The sequence below is a fragment of the Danio rerio genome, chromosome 6, assembly GCF_052040795.2.
Source record: "Danio rerio strain M-AB ecotype USA chromosome 6, GRCz13ab, whole genome shotgun sequence".
Lineage (NCBI taxonomy): Eukaryota > Metazoa > Chordata > Actinopteri > Cypriniformes > Danionidae > Danio > Danio rerio.
The window spans coordinates 60,585,908-60,600,583 of record NC_141026.1 but is presented as its reverse complement, the minus strand read 5'-3'; the positions used below and the strand labels follow the sequence as shown (position 1 = coordinate 60,600,583).

At 35.7% G+C, this 14,676-nt stretch overlaps 3 protein-coding genes across 4 annotated transcripts in view; 1 reads left to right on the top strand and 2 right to left on the bottom strand.

Moving 5' to 3' along the window:
* LOC147843705 (uncharacterized) overlaps positions 1–14,676 on the top strand; it is a 999,056-nt gene that overhangs the window by 352,311 nt on the left and 632,069 nt on the right. The gene's annotated exons all lie outside the window — the stretch shown is intronic.
* The window catches only part of ralgapb (Ral GTPase activating protein non-catalytic subunit beta), a 471,588-nt gene that overhangs the window by 148,618 nt on the left and 308,294 nt on the right, over positions 1–14,676 (bottom strand). The gene's annotated exons all lie outside the window — the stretch shown is intronic.
* helz2a (helicase with zinc finger 2a) overlaps positions 1–14,676 on the bottom strand; it is a 49,638-nt gene that overhangs the window by 7,786 nt on the left and 27,176 nt on the right. Inside the window, exons 11-18 of the mRNA XM_087258102.1 lie at positions 12,932–13,020; positions 12,645–12,788; positions 12,421–12,558; positions 5,752–5,896; positions 2,131–2,247; positions 1,448–1,640; positions 1,167–1,301; positions 763–972 (exon numbers count right to left, since the gene is read on the bottom strand). Coding sequence (XP_087114228.1) covers positions 763–972; positions 1,167–1,301; positions 1,448–1,640; positions 2,131–2,247; positions 5,752–5,896; positions 12,421–12,558; positions 12,645–12,788; positions 12,932–13,020 — 1,171 coding nt within the window. The remainder of the gene's footprint in view (positions 1–762; positions 973–1,166; positions 1,302–1,447; positions 1,641–2,130; positions 2,248–5,751; positions 5,897–12,420; positions 12,559–12,644; positions 12,789–12,931; positions 13,021–14,676) is intronic.

Sequence of the window (14,676 nt, the reverse complement as noted above, 5' to 3'; positions counted from 1 at the left end):
TTTTGCTTTTTTGGAATGAAAATACTTTTTAAAAATGTAATGTTGCTTTATACAGCCTTAAACGTGTTTAAAATGTTGATCTTACGATAGGAAACCTTCGATCGAAAGCGCGCCTTTGACGAGTTGTTGTGTGTCTCCTTGGAAACAACCGCCATTATTTGCGGCCCAAGGTCATCGACTGAGGAGAATCAGGAAGAATATAAATGTCCTCTCTGTAACAGTTATCTGGTAAGTTTATTCTTAAAAATAAACCAATTTTAAAGCATGTGTTCAAATTATTAAACCACCGGTTGAGGTGTCAGGTTAAAATGGCTGTTTTCCTTTCAGATCATTTAGTCATTTTTCATAGTGACCGTTTGGAATCGCAAGATGGCTATCAATTAGCTATTAACGTTAGCCCGTTGTGAAAATACTGAAAACGAAACGTAGAGAGGCTAATGTAGGAACCACCCGTGATCATCAGACCTCACGTCCTTTGTGAATGTTTATGAAACCATTTGTTCATTGAAAAGTATAATGTAGTGTACTAGGAGTTCAGATAATTTACGTTAAGTGTATAATGTTTACAGCAAGCAACAAAATTTGTAATTTGTGGAGCTTAATAAGCTATATTATATTATATTATATATATATTATTATAATAATTATTTTATATATATATATATATATATATATATATATATATATATATATATATATATATATATATATATAAAATTATTAAATATAATTTAATAACTATTAAATACCATCTGCACTTACCACTTCCTCTGCCTCTTCCATATTTGCCTTTGAGTTTTCATTGCCTTGTTCAGTTCGAACCACCAGACTTTTCTCCTTTCCTTCAACATGACCAAAAACGATGCAGGTTTGCTTTGTTTGAGTAAGGAATAGTTTTGATTTGGCTGGTATTCCAGTTTGTAATCTCCCCCCATAGAACTCATTAGATGGAAATGCACAAATGTCTTCTTGCTGGTAGAGAAGGTATATAATAGAGAGAATGTTCAATTTAAATTAGGTGAACTTATATTGTGCAGGTAATTATATCACTGCTTGATATCCCTGGATAATAAATTATGAATTGATATAGACTTCTAAAGCAAAGAACAGTAAATGTGTGTAGATAAAAAACAGTATTGAAGCTATATGTTCTAATAATATATTACCATTCTGTACTGGGTGTCAAGCATGAGTGCGTTCTCCATGTAACGTTCAAAAAGAGATCTGCTCATTCCTAATCGCTCCGCCACCTCGCAGTGGACCACTGGTTGAAGCTGTTTGTGATCGCCAAGAAGGACAATCTAAAACATGAATTAGTTTAATAAGAACATAAAAATGCATTCTTTGTTCATTGCAAACTGCAAAAAAGTCTCCAGTAGCCTTTAATGTGCTGCTAATATCCAGTATTTAGAGTTTGGCTAAATACAACAGTGGTTTGCAATCATACCTGCTCAGGTTTATGAGCCACGAGAGGAATAAAGGCTTCAGGTTCAGTGGCCATGGCACATTCATCAATGATGATCTGCTTAAAGTCAAGGGTTTCCGCCAGTGCTGGATGTGAAGCTGCGGTGCACGTGCATAAGATTACGTCATGGTGCAATAATTCATGCTTTCGAGCCTTTTTGAGGATTTCTCTGAAGCTGTAAAAATTAGGTTTTCATATCAATTAAAATGTGTCCATAAATTTACAACAATGAAGTAATAATAACACAGCACAGAAAATAGATTTGAAGTAGTGCTAATTGTGATTAATCACATCCAAAACAAAATATATTTGTGCGTACTGTCTATATTTTGTGTGTAAATATATGCATGACTATATTGTATAAAATATATGGTTATATTTATATACAAACTAATATTTTATACATTATAGTTATTCATGTATATTTATACACAAAAATATAAACAATATTTATATATAATAGAAACTCTATATTAATATATACTCAAATTAATTTATTTTGTATTTTATGTACAGTATGTTTGTGTGTTTATACGTACAGTATACACATAAATAAACACAGTACACTTGTATATATTATGTAAATATAAACTTTTATATTGGATGCATTTAATCATGATTAATCGTTTGGCAGCATTAATTTAAAGTTATTAAGTCATACATACAGTTTTCTTTCTTCATCAGTGAGTTGATCTCCTCTTTGGACTTTCATATCAAAAGCACGTATTTGTGTGGAGAATGGGTTGCCCTCCTTTCGAATCAGATGGTGTAAGGCAATGGAACTGAAGAAAGAAAATAAACATATTTTACTGAAAATAAAGGCTTAAATCATTAATTAAACAACCTTGTGATGACTTTGAGGACATCACAAACTTAATCAGTACACAAAATTATGTTCTTCAGTATTGCAGCAATCAGTTCATTATTTGGAAAAAAGACAGTGGAAGAATTTTTTTTTTAAAGTACAGTTTTATTAAATTTTAACTATTAAAGTTGTAATTATTAATTTTTCCTATTGTATTTTTCTCCTGGAGAAAGTCTTATTTCTTTTAGTTTAGCTGGAATAAAAAGCTAAATATCAAAAACAAGTAAAAACTGCTAAGGTTAATATTATTAGACCCATTAGGAATATATATATATATATATATATATATATATATATATATATATATATATATATATTGATTTTCTACAGAACAAACTACTGTTGTCACAAAGACTTGTCTAATTAACACAACCTGCCTAGTTAACCTAATTAACCTAGTTAAGTCTTTAAATGTCACTTTAAGCTGAATACTGGTTGCAACATAACCAGTAAATTCTGTCATAGTGGCAAAGACAATTCTATTTTTAAAATGCATAAAAAATCTCTGTGTTAAACAGCATTTATCATAATAATAAACTAATTTTGTTTTTACTTGTACACTACTTGACAAAAGTCTTGTGGCCTATCCAAGTTTTAGGAACAACAAATAATAATACCTTGACTTCTATTTTATCATTTGGTATCAGAAGTGTCTTATATGAAAGGCAAAGGCCTCTAGATCAGTGTTTCTCAACTGACCCAAAAGTGGTCAGTGACCCAAAAGTGGGTCGCGGGAACATTTTCAGTGGGTCGCAGAGTATGTGTTCAAAAAAAACAACAAATGTTTAGTTTTTCCCTTATTTTGCTTATACAAGACTTTTATTTTGAAATGCCCGAGCTACAACTGTACCGTTTGACATGTGAAATTTCATTTAATTGTAGCAACAAATATGTCGAAGCGCAAAAACGAACCCGAATATGTAAATATGGATTTACATATATTGACGACAAAAAAGACTTAAAGCCTCAGTGTTATATGTAGTAATGTGTGCTCACAAGAGCACTTTTAGAAACCAAACATTTGTCATTTTTACTTTGTAATATTTCTATAATTTGAGACGTTTTGTTAAATGACAATAATAGACCAGTGTTTATTTGTAAGTCTTGGTGATTTTCTTATGATTTATCTGTCACTACTTTATGTTAACAAATAAATACAAATTAATTATAATTACTAAAATTATATTATAGTTAGTTGTGGGTTGATGACCATGTAAAAATGTGGGTCCCATGGCCAAACCAGTTGAGAACCACTGCTCTAGATTTTGCTTATTTGAGCACAATGAAATCTGATCATGCCTTGATTTTAAATGATTTCATTAGTAAGGTCTGTCTCTACTTAGACTAAAGTCTTGTGACTAAACAGAAATAATGTCCAGTATAGAATATAAAGTCCTGCTGCAGTGGAGACAGAATGAATATTGTGTCTGACTCCATCTTGAGCTTGGAGGACTGCATCCATACATCTCTGACATGACTCAAATCACTGATTAATAAAGTCATCTGGAATGGCAGAGAAAGCGTTCTTGCAGGACTCCAAGAGTTCATCAAGAGTCATTAGATTCATCTTCAACGCCTCCTCCTTCTCCTTACCCCAGACATGCTCAATAATATTCATGTCTGGTGACTGGGCTGGCCAATCCTGCAGCACCTTGACCATCTCTGCTTTCAGGAGCTTTGATGTGGAGGCTGAAGTATGAGAAGGAGCGCTATCCTGCTGGAGAATTGTCCCTCTCCTGTGGTTTGGGCAGCACAAATGTCTTGATACCTCAGGCTGTTGATGTTGCAGATCTCTCGCACGCCCCCATACTGAATGTAACGCCAAACCATGATTTCTCCTACACTAAACTTGACTGATTTCTGTGAGAATCTGAGATGATTGGAATGCAGATCAACATATATTTAGTTGCAAAAATCTGCCACTTGTCCAAATGATCTAGAAGTCAAGTTATTATTTGTTGCTCTTACAAGTGGGATCAACGACAAGACTTTTGTCAGTGTATACAGCTGAAGTCAGAATTATTAGCCCCCCTGTTTATTTTTTTCCCCAAATTCTGTTTAACGAGCAGATTTTTTAAAAACATTTATAATCATGATTATAAATTTAAATTTATTTGTATTTTTTTAATATTTCCCAAATGATGTTTAACAGAGCAAGCAAATTTCCACAGTATGTCTGATAATGTTTTTTCTTCTTTTCTTATTAGTCTTATTTGTTTTATTTTGGCTAGAATAAAAGCAGTTTTTAATTTTTTAAACACCATTTTAAGGTCAAAACTATTTGCCCCTTTAAGCTATATATATTTTTCTGATAGTCTACAGACCAAACTATCATCATACAATAACTTGCCTAATTACCCTAGTGAAGCCTTTAAATGTCACTTTAAGCTGTATAGAAGTGTCTTGAAGAATATCTAGTCCAATATTATGTGCTGTCATCATGACAAAGATAAAATAAATCCATTATTCGAAATGAGTTATTAAAACTATTATGATTATAAATGTTTTGAAAAAATCTGCTCTCCGTTAAACAGAATTTGGGAAAAAAAAATAAACAGGGGGGCTAATAATTCTGACTTCAACTGTGTATATTGTCATTCCTTCAAAAAGGACATTATTTTCCTTAACTGTGCATTTAACTATGCTGCTGTACAACTGATAGCTGTAAAGCCCACTTCGCTTTTGATTACGATTGTAATGTAATAACGCACACTTTTTGCAAAGCTGCACTGGAATGATTGTCATTGTGAAAATCACTATACAGGTACAAATAAACTTGAATTAAATTGAAATCTCTGCACACAAATATATACAGGCCCGGATTGGCTAATCGGGAGGACTGGGAGAATTCCCGGTGGGCCGGTCCGTTTTTTGGCCTTGAGGGCCGGTGTTCCTAGCTCCAGAATCGGTTGCTCTCAGCAGTCACACTTTTTAAATTAATTTATTTATTTACTTGACCACAGTCTTCTTATTCATTATTTTACTGCAGCTCTGCTCTTTTTATATATAACCAGCCTGCAGGTTAATGATGATATAACTCAGAAGAGTCACCTTTCACTATACAACTGTTGTGGTCTAGTGGTTAACAAGTTAGATTACAAAGCCGCCGACCTGGGTTTGTTCCTCTTTTGAGTATGTTATTTTTTACATTTTTATTGTTAAGAGTTAAGACATATAATACTGCAAGGGTTGTTGAACATTTGAAGTTCTAAAGCAGCTGTTTTCTCAAAAAAAGACGTGATAGTGTAATTAGAAACTGAATTGGAAATGACCTTATTTTAATATACTCTGTCGTGAACTGAGGTGGGCCGGTCTGAGGCTTGAAACTCCAGGGCTGAAAAGGAGTCCCACTCCGGCCCTGAATATATATATTACACTGGTGTTTTGTATCTACACTCAATGGACATTATTTGTCAAATACCTGAGCTCAGTGTTGGGTTTTTCTCCTCTTTTAGAGTTACGCGACAGCTTCAGATTGCAGCCTGGGTACGGAAACTCCAACATCTCCATCTGATCACTGTAGACCCGGAGAGGTTTAAGATGGTCTCGAAGATGTAGGAGATGACCTGCAACACAATTATATAAACCATTAGAAGTGCAGTGATCTTCCTCGGTCAGGTATGTACAGTGTTTGTGCATGTGCAGTCATGTCAGGACACCCTATTAAATGTCATGTTTTACAGAATCAGGACATTTTTAAAAACTATATGGTAGGTATAAAAGGACAGGTCTTAAAGTTTTTAAGATAAATCTTCAGATGAACAACCTCACATTACGTCTCACACCATCTCATTTAGACATACAGTTGAAGTGACATTGATTCGTCTTCCTGTGACTTTTTTTTTGTTTGTTTACTTTTTCAAATATTTCCCAAAAGATGTTGAACAGATTCAGGAATTTTTCACAGTATTTCCTAAAATATTTTTCCATCTGGAGAAAGTCTTATTTGTTTTATTTAGGCTAGAATAAAAGCAGTTCTTAATTGTTTTAAATCCATTTAAGGTCAATATTATTAGCCCCTTACGCAATATTTACGCAATATTAGTTTTGGATAGTCTACAACAATCTGACAATCTGCTGGACGAATACAGGCACAGCAAAGACAAGAAGATGATTGTAAGTACTGTAGGTCATACAGTAATCAATAATGTCTGCAGTGTTCAATGTTCAGTTGAAGTCAGAATGACTCCCCCTACTGGTAATTTTCTTTGTCAAATATTTCCCAACAGATTCAGGAATTTTGCAATGTAAATATTTTAATATTTAATATTTTAATAACTAATATTTTTTTCCTCTGGAGAAAGTCTTATTTGTTTTGTTTAGTTTTTTCGGCTAGAATAAAAGCAGTTTTAAACCCATTTTACAGTCAATATTATTAGCCCCTTTAAGCAATATTAGTTTTGGATAGTCTACATAACAAACCACTGTGATACAATGACTTGCTTAATCACCCTAACTTTACCCTAATTACCCTAGTTAAACCCTTAAATGTCACTTTAAGCTGAATACTAGTGTCTTGAAGAATATCTAGTCTAATATTATGTGCTGTCATCATGCCAAAGATAAAATAAATCAGTTATTAGAGATGAATTATTAAAACTATTATGATTAGAAATGTGCTAAAAATCTTCTTTCTATTAAACAAATTGTGGAAAAAATATACAGAAGGGCTAATAATTCAGACTTCAACTGTACACCAATATTCAATAATTCAATATATCGTGACAATGAACATGCACAATATTGATATCATGGGTACTACACAATACTTTATTATTTAAACTTTTAGAGAGTTGTTTAAAGGGCTAGTTCACCAAAACTGAAAAATTCTGTCGCCATTTACCCTCCCTTTACTTGTTTCAAATTGAGTTTCTTTCTTCTGATGATCATAAAATAAGGAAATTTGAGGAAAGCTGAAAACCTGTAACCATTGACTTCTATAGTATTGTTTTCTCCTTCTATGGAAGTCAATGGTTACAGGTTTTTTGCTTTCTTCAAAGTATCGACAGAAATACACAGTACACAAGGTGGCGCTGTGCAACTTTATGCTTCTGACACTAGCTTGTTATTTTCTGTCAAGTCTAGAAGGTATCCGCTTGTTAAGTGTGACGTCATGCGAAGCGGCTTCCAGGTCCAAGCGCTCTACACAGCAAAATATGGGGACCCAAAACAACTCTATGGGTGTTAATTTCAACACTTTGAAAGTGTCTCATGGGGTCCACTCAAAACAGAGTTAAATCAACACTTTCAAAAGGGTTGGCATATTGACACCGAAGTAAGGGTTAATTTTAACTCTGGGCAGAGTTAAAAAATGTAACTATATTTAACACCGCCCGGTGTAATATATTATTTTATTCAACTCTCTTGAGTGTAAATATGGTAAAAAAACTCAAATAGACCGTAAATTACAAAAGAAAAAACATTTTATTTGAAATAATTCACCACTTCAACAATTCATTCAATTTTTAAAATGCAACAATGTCAAATATGCTTTAAATGTTTTATTAGTACAGACAGCATCAACAAAATATGTATGACCAGTGCTCAAAAAGGCTGTTTTAGTCCTTTGGTCCAAACTTGATGTTTCATCAGAGCAATTTGAAAGTTCAATATACAGTATCGTCACTCATAGTTTTCTTCTGAACGCATAGTTTTCTTCTGAAATTACATTTTAAACAACTTGGCGTGCAAATCTTTCACTTCTGGTGTTTCCTTGGTCCTCCATATCAAACACAGCAGTTTAAATGAAGGTATAAATGCTGGAAACTTGTGTAAAAACAAACTGGAGCTAGGAAATCTCATCAAGCATGTCCTGTGAATGAAGTGCTTCCCAGCCACAGGATGACCTTTTTATCCATGACGATGTACAGTAGTAGCTGCTGATCGCTCGTCTGATGGTTCCTGATGCACGGATATAGGGTGATGCTCTTCTAAGAACTATCTTCTAAGAAGATAAATGTTTGAAAACAAATTGCAATCAAATTCTATGATATATTTAAAAGAACATTTAAAGTAAATAAAACATTCAAGAAATCTAAACTCACCTTTTGAAAATCTTCATGATGATCCACAACTTGACTCTCCCAGCTGGTTGAGGTGACAGGATATGGAAAAGTAGAAAAAACACATACATCACTGTTGGATCTCCAAAAACAATTAGGTTAACCACTATGACTAGAACTGAAAAAACAGGCAGCTGTCTGTCCAGAATCCTCAATTTAACACAACACTTGGAGCAAAATTTAGAGGAGCTTAAAATCTTTTATATCATTTAGTGATGCTGACTTCCCCAAAATATTGGCCACAGTGTAAAATATATTCATAAACTTAAAGTTTTCTGTAAGCGTGTGAGTGTGTGTGTTTGTGTGTGTTTGTGTGTGTGTGTGTGTGTGCGTGCGTGCGTGCGTGCGTGCGTGCGTGCGTGCGTGCGTGTTTCTTTACCAGATTCAACTTGTTAGGCCCTTTCAGGTCCAGTATTGACGCCACCTTTCCTGGAGTCTAGCAGATGTTTCAGGTCCAAATATAATCTAAAATATAAGGATACGCAGAAGAGGAAAAGTGCAAAGCAAAGAGCAAAACATTATTTAAGTAACAGTTCACCCACAATACAAAACTTATCACCTTCATGTCATTCATTATTCTTTAATGCTCTAATACCCTCTCAGCTTATTGTGAAACAAATACAGAACTTTATCAAACATACCTTCATTATTATCACCACATATGACCAAGAAGGTGTGCTTGGTCATTTCACCAACTCTGGAAATACACCATCCGTCTCTAATCAGCCACCGTCACAGGGTCTTGTGTTATTGTATAGAGAACTGTGGCTGTTAAAAAACAACAAAACATTAGTATCTAACACATATGCATAACCTTCAGATAAAAAGGAGAGATGAACATCACAAAGTATGCCTCACACTTTTTCAGATATCTTTTGATTCAGATGTTGATTATTGATAATAAATCTACAAATCAAACCTGTATAATCATTAGGCTGCTCAAATATGAATCAGTTGATTAATTTTACAGACAGGTGGCTGTTTACAACGCACTAAATTGTCTTTAATAAAACGGAAATGTTGTGTACATTACATGCTAAGTTTAGCCTAGTTTTAAGCACAATATCATGCGGTAGAAAAAGCTTGACTAAGATGTTCCTGACTACATAAATAGCCTAACTTACTAACGTCAGACATCCCGAGCTGGGAAAAGTCATTTTCGGGGGATACAGAGTTGATTTGCGGGAGGTAGCGGGAGAGATGAGTACCTGAAGAGCGGTGGGGTGAGTTGCGCGCGACGTACCTAAAGAGCGGTGGGGGTGACTTGCGCGCGACGTCCCTGAAGAGCTGGGAGGGATGCGGTGGAGAGGGGTGTGCAAAGTGTTTAATGACCGGGCGGGAGACGCGCGATTTCCGGGAGATTATCATTCATTTGCGGGCATCTACTTGGGCATCTGGGAGTCTCTGTGCATTTGCGGGATAACGTTAACGTTAGTCCCGCAACTTCCGGGAGACTTTTGTAACGTCAAATGTCTGAGAAAGTGCAAACGCGGTCATTTAAAGACATTAATGTTAACATTCCGACTTTAATGGTTGTCAACACTTAATATAATTCAAGCGTACGTTATCACGCGAGTCTATGGACTAAGTAACGGTATACGTTATGGACGGCCACGAATGAACCAGTTTAAAAGGGCTGCGGTGTTTAAAATAACCAAATTAACGTACACGAATAACAAACAATCATATGTTTTAGTCAGGAAGCCTTTTACAAGTAAGCATAAGTTCATTTACTCACCAGATATGTTTTAGAAACTCCAGAGCTTATGGAAACCGTCGTGTGTTGCCGTTAGCATCCGGGCAGAGTAGGCTAGGCTGCTCCGAGGATTCCCTCGCTAGTTTGCTTCGAATTAAAGGAGAAGTGTCGATTTTATTTTACAGATGGGTAACAACGCACAAAATGGCATTAAACGTGACAGAAATGTGTTGAACATGTACATTTGATGTTTTTATGCACTATGTATGCGTGAGCATATAAAAACATTCTTGAAAAGAAGTGAATAGTAATGCAGTTAAGCTAGATACACAAACGACCATGAATGAACCGCAGAAGTTTAAAATTGTCACTCCATTCTAAAGTTATTAACTAAACAATATGTTTACAACTGTATTTCCTTAAAGAAAGTCAGTAAAATACCAACATTTAGGTAGTTTGACTCACCAATTGCTGTTCTAAACTTCAGATGGAAAATGGCGTCTGGAAAATTCTTCAGTGACTGGGGCTGCATGAATTCCCGGATGTTGGAAATAACACCACCAAGTGTAAAAAAGATAACTCCTTGATTTCGCACTGAATAAAATCAATTCTAACTCTTATTATATTTATTTATCAAAATCTAACTCTTTAACGTCAACACTTTACTCTGAAATGCTTCAACACCGAGAATTTAACTCTGATGAATTTGCTGTGTATTCAACTGAATGGGGAGACTCGTGAAATAGTAATAATAATAATATAATAATAAACGTTTACAAAGCGATTTAATATTCTTGAAAAATCATGATCGCAGTATATATGTCCATGCCTAATATCCGATGACCAGAGAGTGAATAATTTTTTTATAAATTGTAACATTTTTGGTATTTGTTATGCAGCAAGCTCAGAGATTGTTGTGTACACTATGACTTTATGTAAAATTAACTTTAATGTGTGATATGAATAAAACGTGATCATAAACGAATGATTTCTCCACTCAAATGAGTGGCGGCTTGGATCCGGAAACAGTATTACACACGTCACAAACACGTAACCACTTAACAAGCGGATACATCTGCAAATGCTAGGCCATGCAAATGTCACAATAGAACAGTTTTTGTGACACTAACAATAATTACTATTTTTCTGTTACTGTGAGGGGAGTGTTTAAGGATGTTAATAAACACAAATGTTATGGGCAATTTAATAAATAATAAAAAATATTTCTTGGTAATTTCTCGTTAGTCTTCATTCTAGCGCAACCTGCTTTGTCCTTGTGTATTCATCGCATAAGCTTTTCTGTTAAACGTCCTCCACAGCACACAAACATCTGGGCAAAGATTTTGCAAGAAAAAGTTACAAGCCATTAAAAAAATGAAGTGAAATTAAACTCACCACCTAATCCTATTTGATTTGCAGTTCCTATGTGCTCAGCTAGAGCCTTTTGTGCTTGAGCGCCACCAAGTAAAGTTTACTGTAACTTCTGCAGCTCAAGGTATGTAAACAAAATCACCAATCTCATTGGTCAGCCAATTTTTTATTTACAGTAGGGTTTTTTTATTGGTTTTTACTATGTGATGGCTTAGTATGTGGTTTATTTAGTTTTTACCTTCAAATTAGTTGTTGATCTATTTTATCCATCTGGTGTACACCACTTTGATTTGGTCTTTGGCTGTTTTTAAATGTCCTCTAGAAATAAATAAACTAAAAAAAATGATGTTCTATTATGATGATATCCACAGTCCCAATGATTCCAAGCACTTCCTTTACTCTTCCAATAAACAAAAAGCAAGCCAATGTGTCATGATTACCAGCGATCGCTTACCACCAGAGGTCACTGGTAAACATTCACACTCCTTGAACTACATATCTGCCATGTTATGGACTACAACACCCAGTCAGGCCACACACACACACACACACACAACCGGTTCAAGATCCAGACTGATTAAACTCTCACAGCTGAAGCCACTCACACAATGATTATTTGGACTATTTAAACCCCTCTGTTCCACACACATGTTGCTGAGTATTGTTAAGCTGTTGCTGTCCTTACGTAAGCATTTTTCCTTGTTGCCTGTGTTTTTGACTTTTGGACTGATTATCGTGTTTTGACCCTTTTCTGCCTGCCCCGAACCTTTTGCCTGTTTTATTGGATTTGCTTCTGGATTGTCTACTACACTGTTTATACTGGTATTTGACCCTTGCCTGATTGACCATTCTTATAATAAAGCTGCATTTGGAACTACCCCGGTTTGCATAGCATCCCTTTCACAACACAATGCATGTATACAAATAATATAAAAGCTTTATAAACAAAATTTTGCATTACCTGCAACAACATCAACAGATTTATTTGACGGGCCACAGTACAGAATAGCTCTCTTCTTTGAACCAGAAGCTTGGAGCTGTTGGATATTCTTGTGCAGCCAGTACAAAATATGGACACCAACAACAGTTTTTCCAGTCCCTGAGAAAATGCAGATAAATTATAAAATAATTAAAAAAGGACTTTGAGAATTTCAATGGACTTTGAGAAAACAAAGAGAGGCTCACCCGGTGGTCCTTGGATAAGTGTGAATGGGTTAGTCAGTGCTTCTCTTATTGCTTTACTTTGGCTGTTGTTTAGATGGGATAACCCAGAAGGATGATAACTGTTGATCTCAAATCTGCCTGTATTCTGATTTGGTATTTTACATCCTTTTGGAGAGATACAGTTTACTTTTAAACAAAATTGAACTACTTCTGAAGTGATATATTTGATGAAGATGACTAGTAAAACACTAATTTAGAGTATAATGCTAAATGCATTCAAATTAACAGTGGATGTGAAACTGTAGTACCTCTGTCCGAAGTGATTCTCCTGCCCATGGCAATGTTTTTTACAAGCTGGTTGGCTTTGGTTAGACTGTCAATTGCATTTTCTTTGCGCCTGCAAAAGAAATAACAGAGCAAAACAATTAATCAAGTGGTTCCAATTGGATTTACATTGTAAATCTTACATACAAGTAATTGTTATAGAATGTGTTAATTCTGTCTGGCTCTAGATATCACAGATCCCAAGTGCTTATATAAATTAAGGGTATAGTTGAAGACAACGTTATTAGCTTGTGAAATTTTTAAATATTTCTCAAGTGCTAAATTCTTACTAGTTTATTTTGTCTTTGCTATGATGACAGTATATACGATTTTACTAGTTATTTTGTAAGATACTAGTTTTTGCAATTAGGCTAACTTAGGGTGCTTTCACACCTGTGAATCGATTCAGTTGTTCTGAAACAGAGATTACAGTTGTTACATTGTTGCTCTTTGCTCTTGGAGCGGTTCGCTTTCACACTGCAAAGTTTCTAATCGGACCAAAAGAGCTAAAACAAGTCACGTGTGAGTAAACTCTCCTCACATTGGTCAGAGTGTTTATTTTGCAGCGTCTCGCTCAGCTGTCAGGAGAGGTGGTGGTTTGGTGGTGATTAACAGGGTGCGCGCGACGTGTCTGAGGAGAGATGCGGTGGGGAGGAGTGAGAAGGGTGCGCATTGATGCCTATTTGAGGACCGGGAGGGAGACGTGAGATTACCGGGAGATCATCACTCGTTTGCGGGCATCCGGAGACTCGCGAAACTTCCCGCCCTACTCATAGTTCTCTCTTCATATAGCCGTAAGCCTATTACATATCCATAAAACACTGTGATATAACCGTGCTCGGATCGGATCGCTTTCTCACTGCAATCGAACCGCTCCAGGGTTCGTTTCAATCGAGCCGAGACCACCTCATTCAAGCGATCTCGGAGCGATTACTTTGGCGCGGAACAGAGCGCGATTGCCCTGTTCACATATGCCAAACGAACCGCGCTAACTGGGCAAACGAGACACGTTCCCAAACAAAAGTGTAGGTGTGAAAGCACCCTTAGATAAGTTTTGGTAGGTCATTGGACAACAGTGGTTTGTTTATTCGTTCATTCATTTTCTTTTTAATAATCAGGGTTAATAATAAGGCCACAGTGGAATGGACCACCAACTTATCCAGCATATGTTTTACGCAGCATATGTTTCCAGCTGCAAACCAACACTGGGAAACTTATACACTCTTGAAATTACACACATCCACTATGGCCAATTTAGCTTATTCATTTTACCTACATGTCCCCCCGCTTGTGTTTGGACTTTGGAAACCGGAGTACCCAGAGGAAACCCACGCGGACAACTCCACACTGAAATGCCAACTGACCCAACCAAGGTTTAACCCAGTGACCTTTTTGCTGTGAGGCGATAAAGCTACCCACTACACCACCGTGACGCCCACAGTGATTTGTTCTATAGCCAATCTAAAGAAATAATATATACATTCTTATTTTTCATCGTCCTCTGTGTTTTGCTAAGTGAAGTTTAATATTACACTAATTTCGAGAGGAGCACATGCTCATGATTGACTCAGCTGGCCCACATTAGCTAATCATGATCTTCCAATTAAAGGATCCCAAGTCACTATATATATCCTCATTTCCTTTCTACAACTATTTTTGCCTGGAAGAAACCCACTCTCCTCCCCTTCTTCCACCTTTATCCAGAATGGGTGGCACGGTGGCCCAGTGA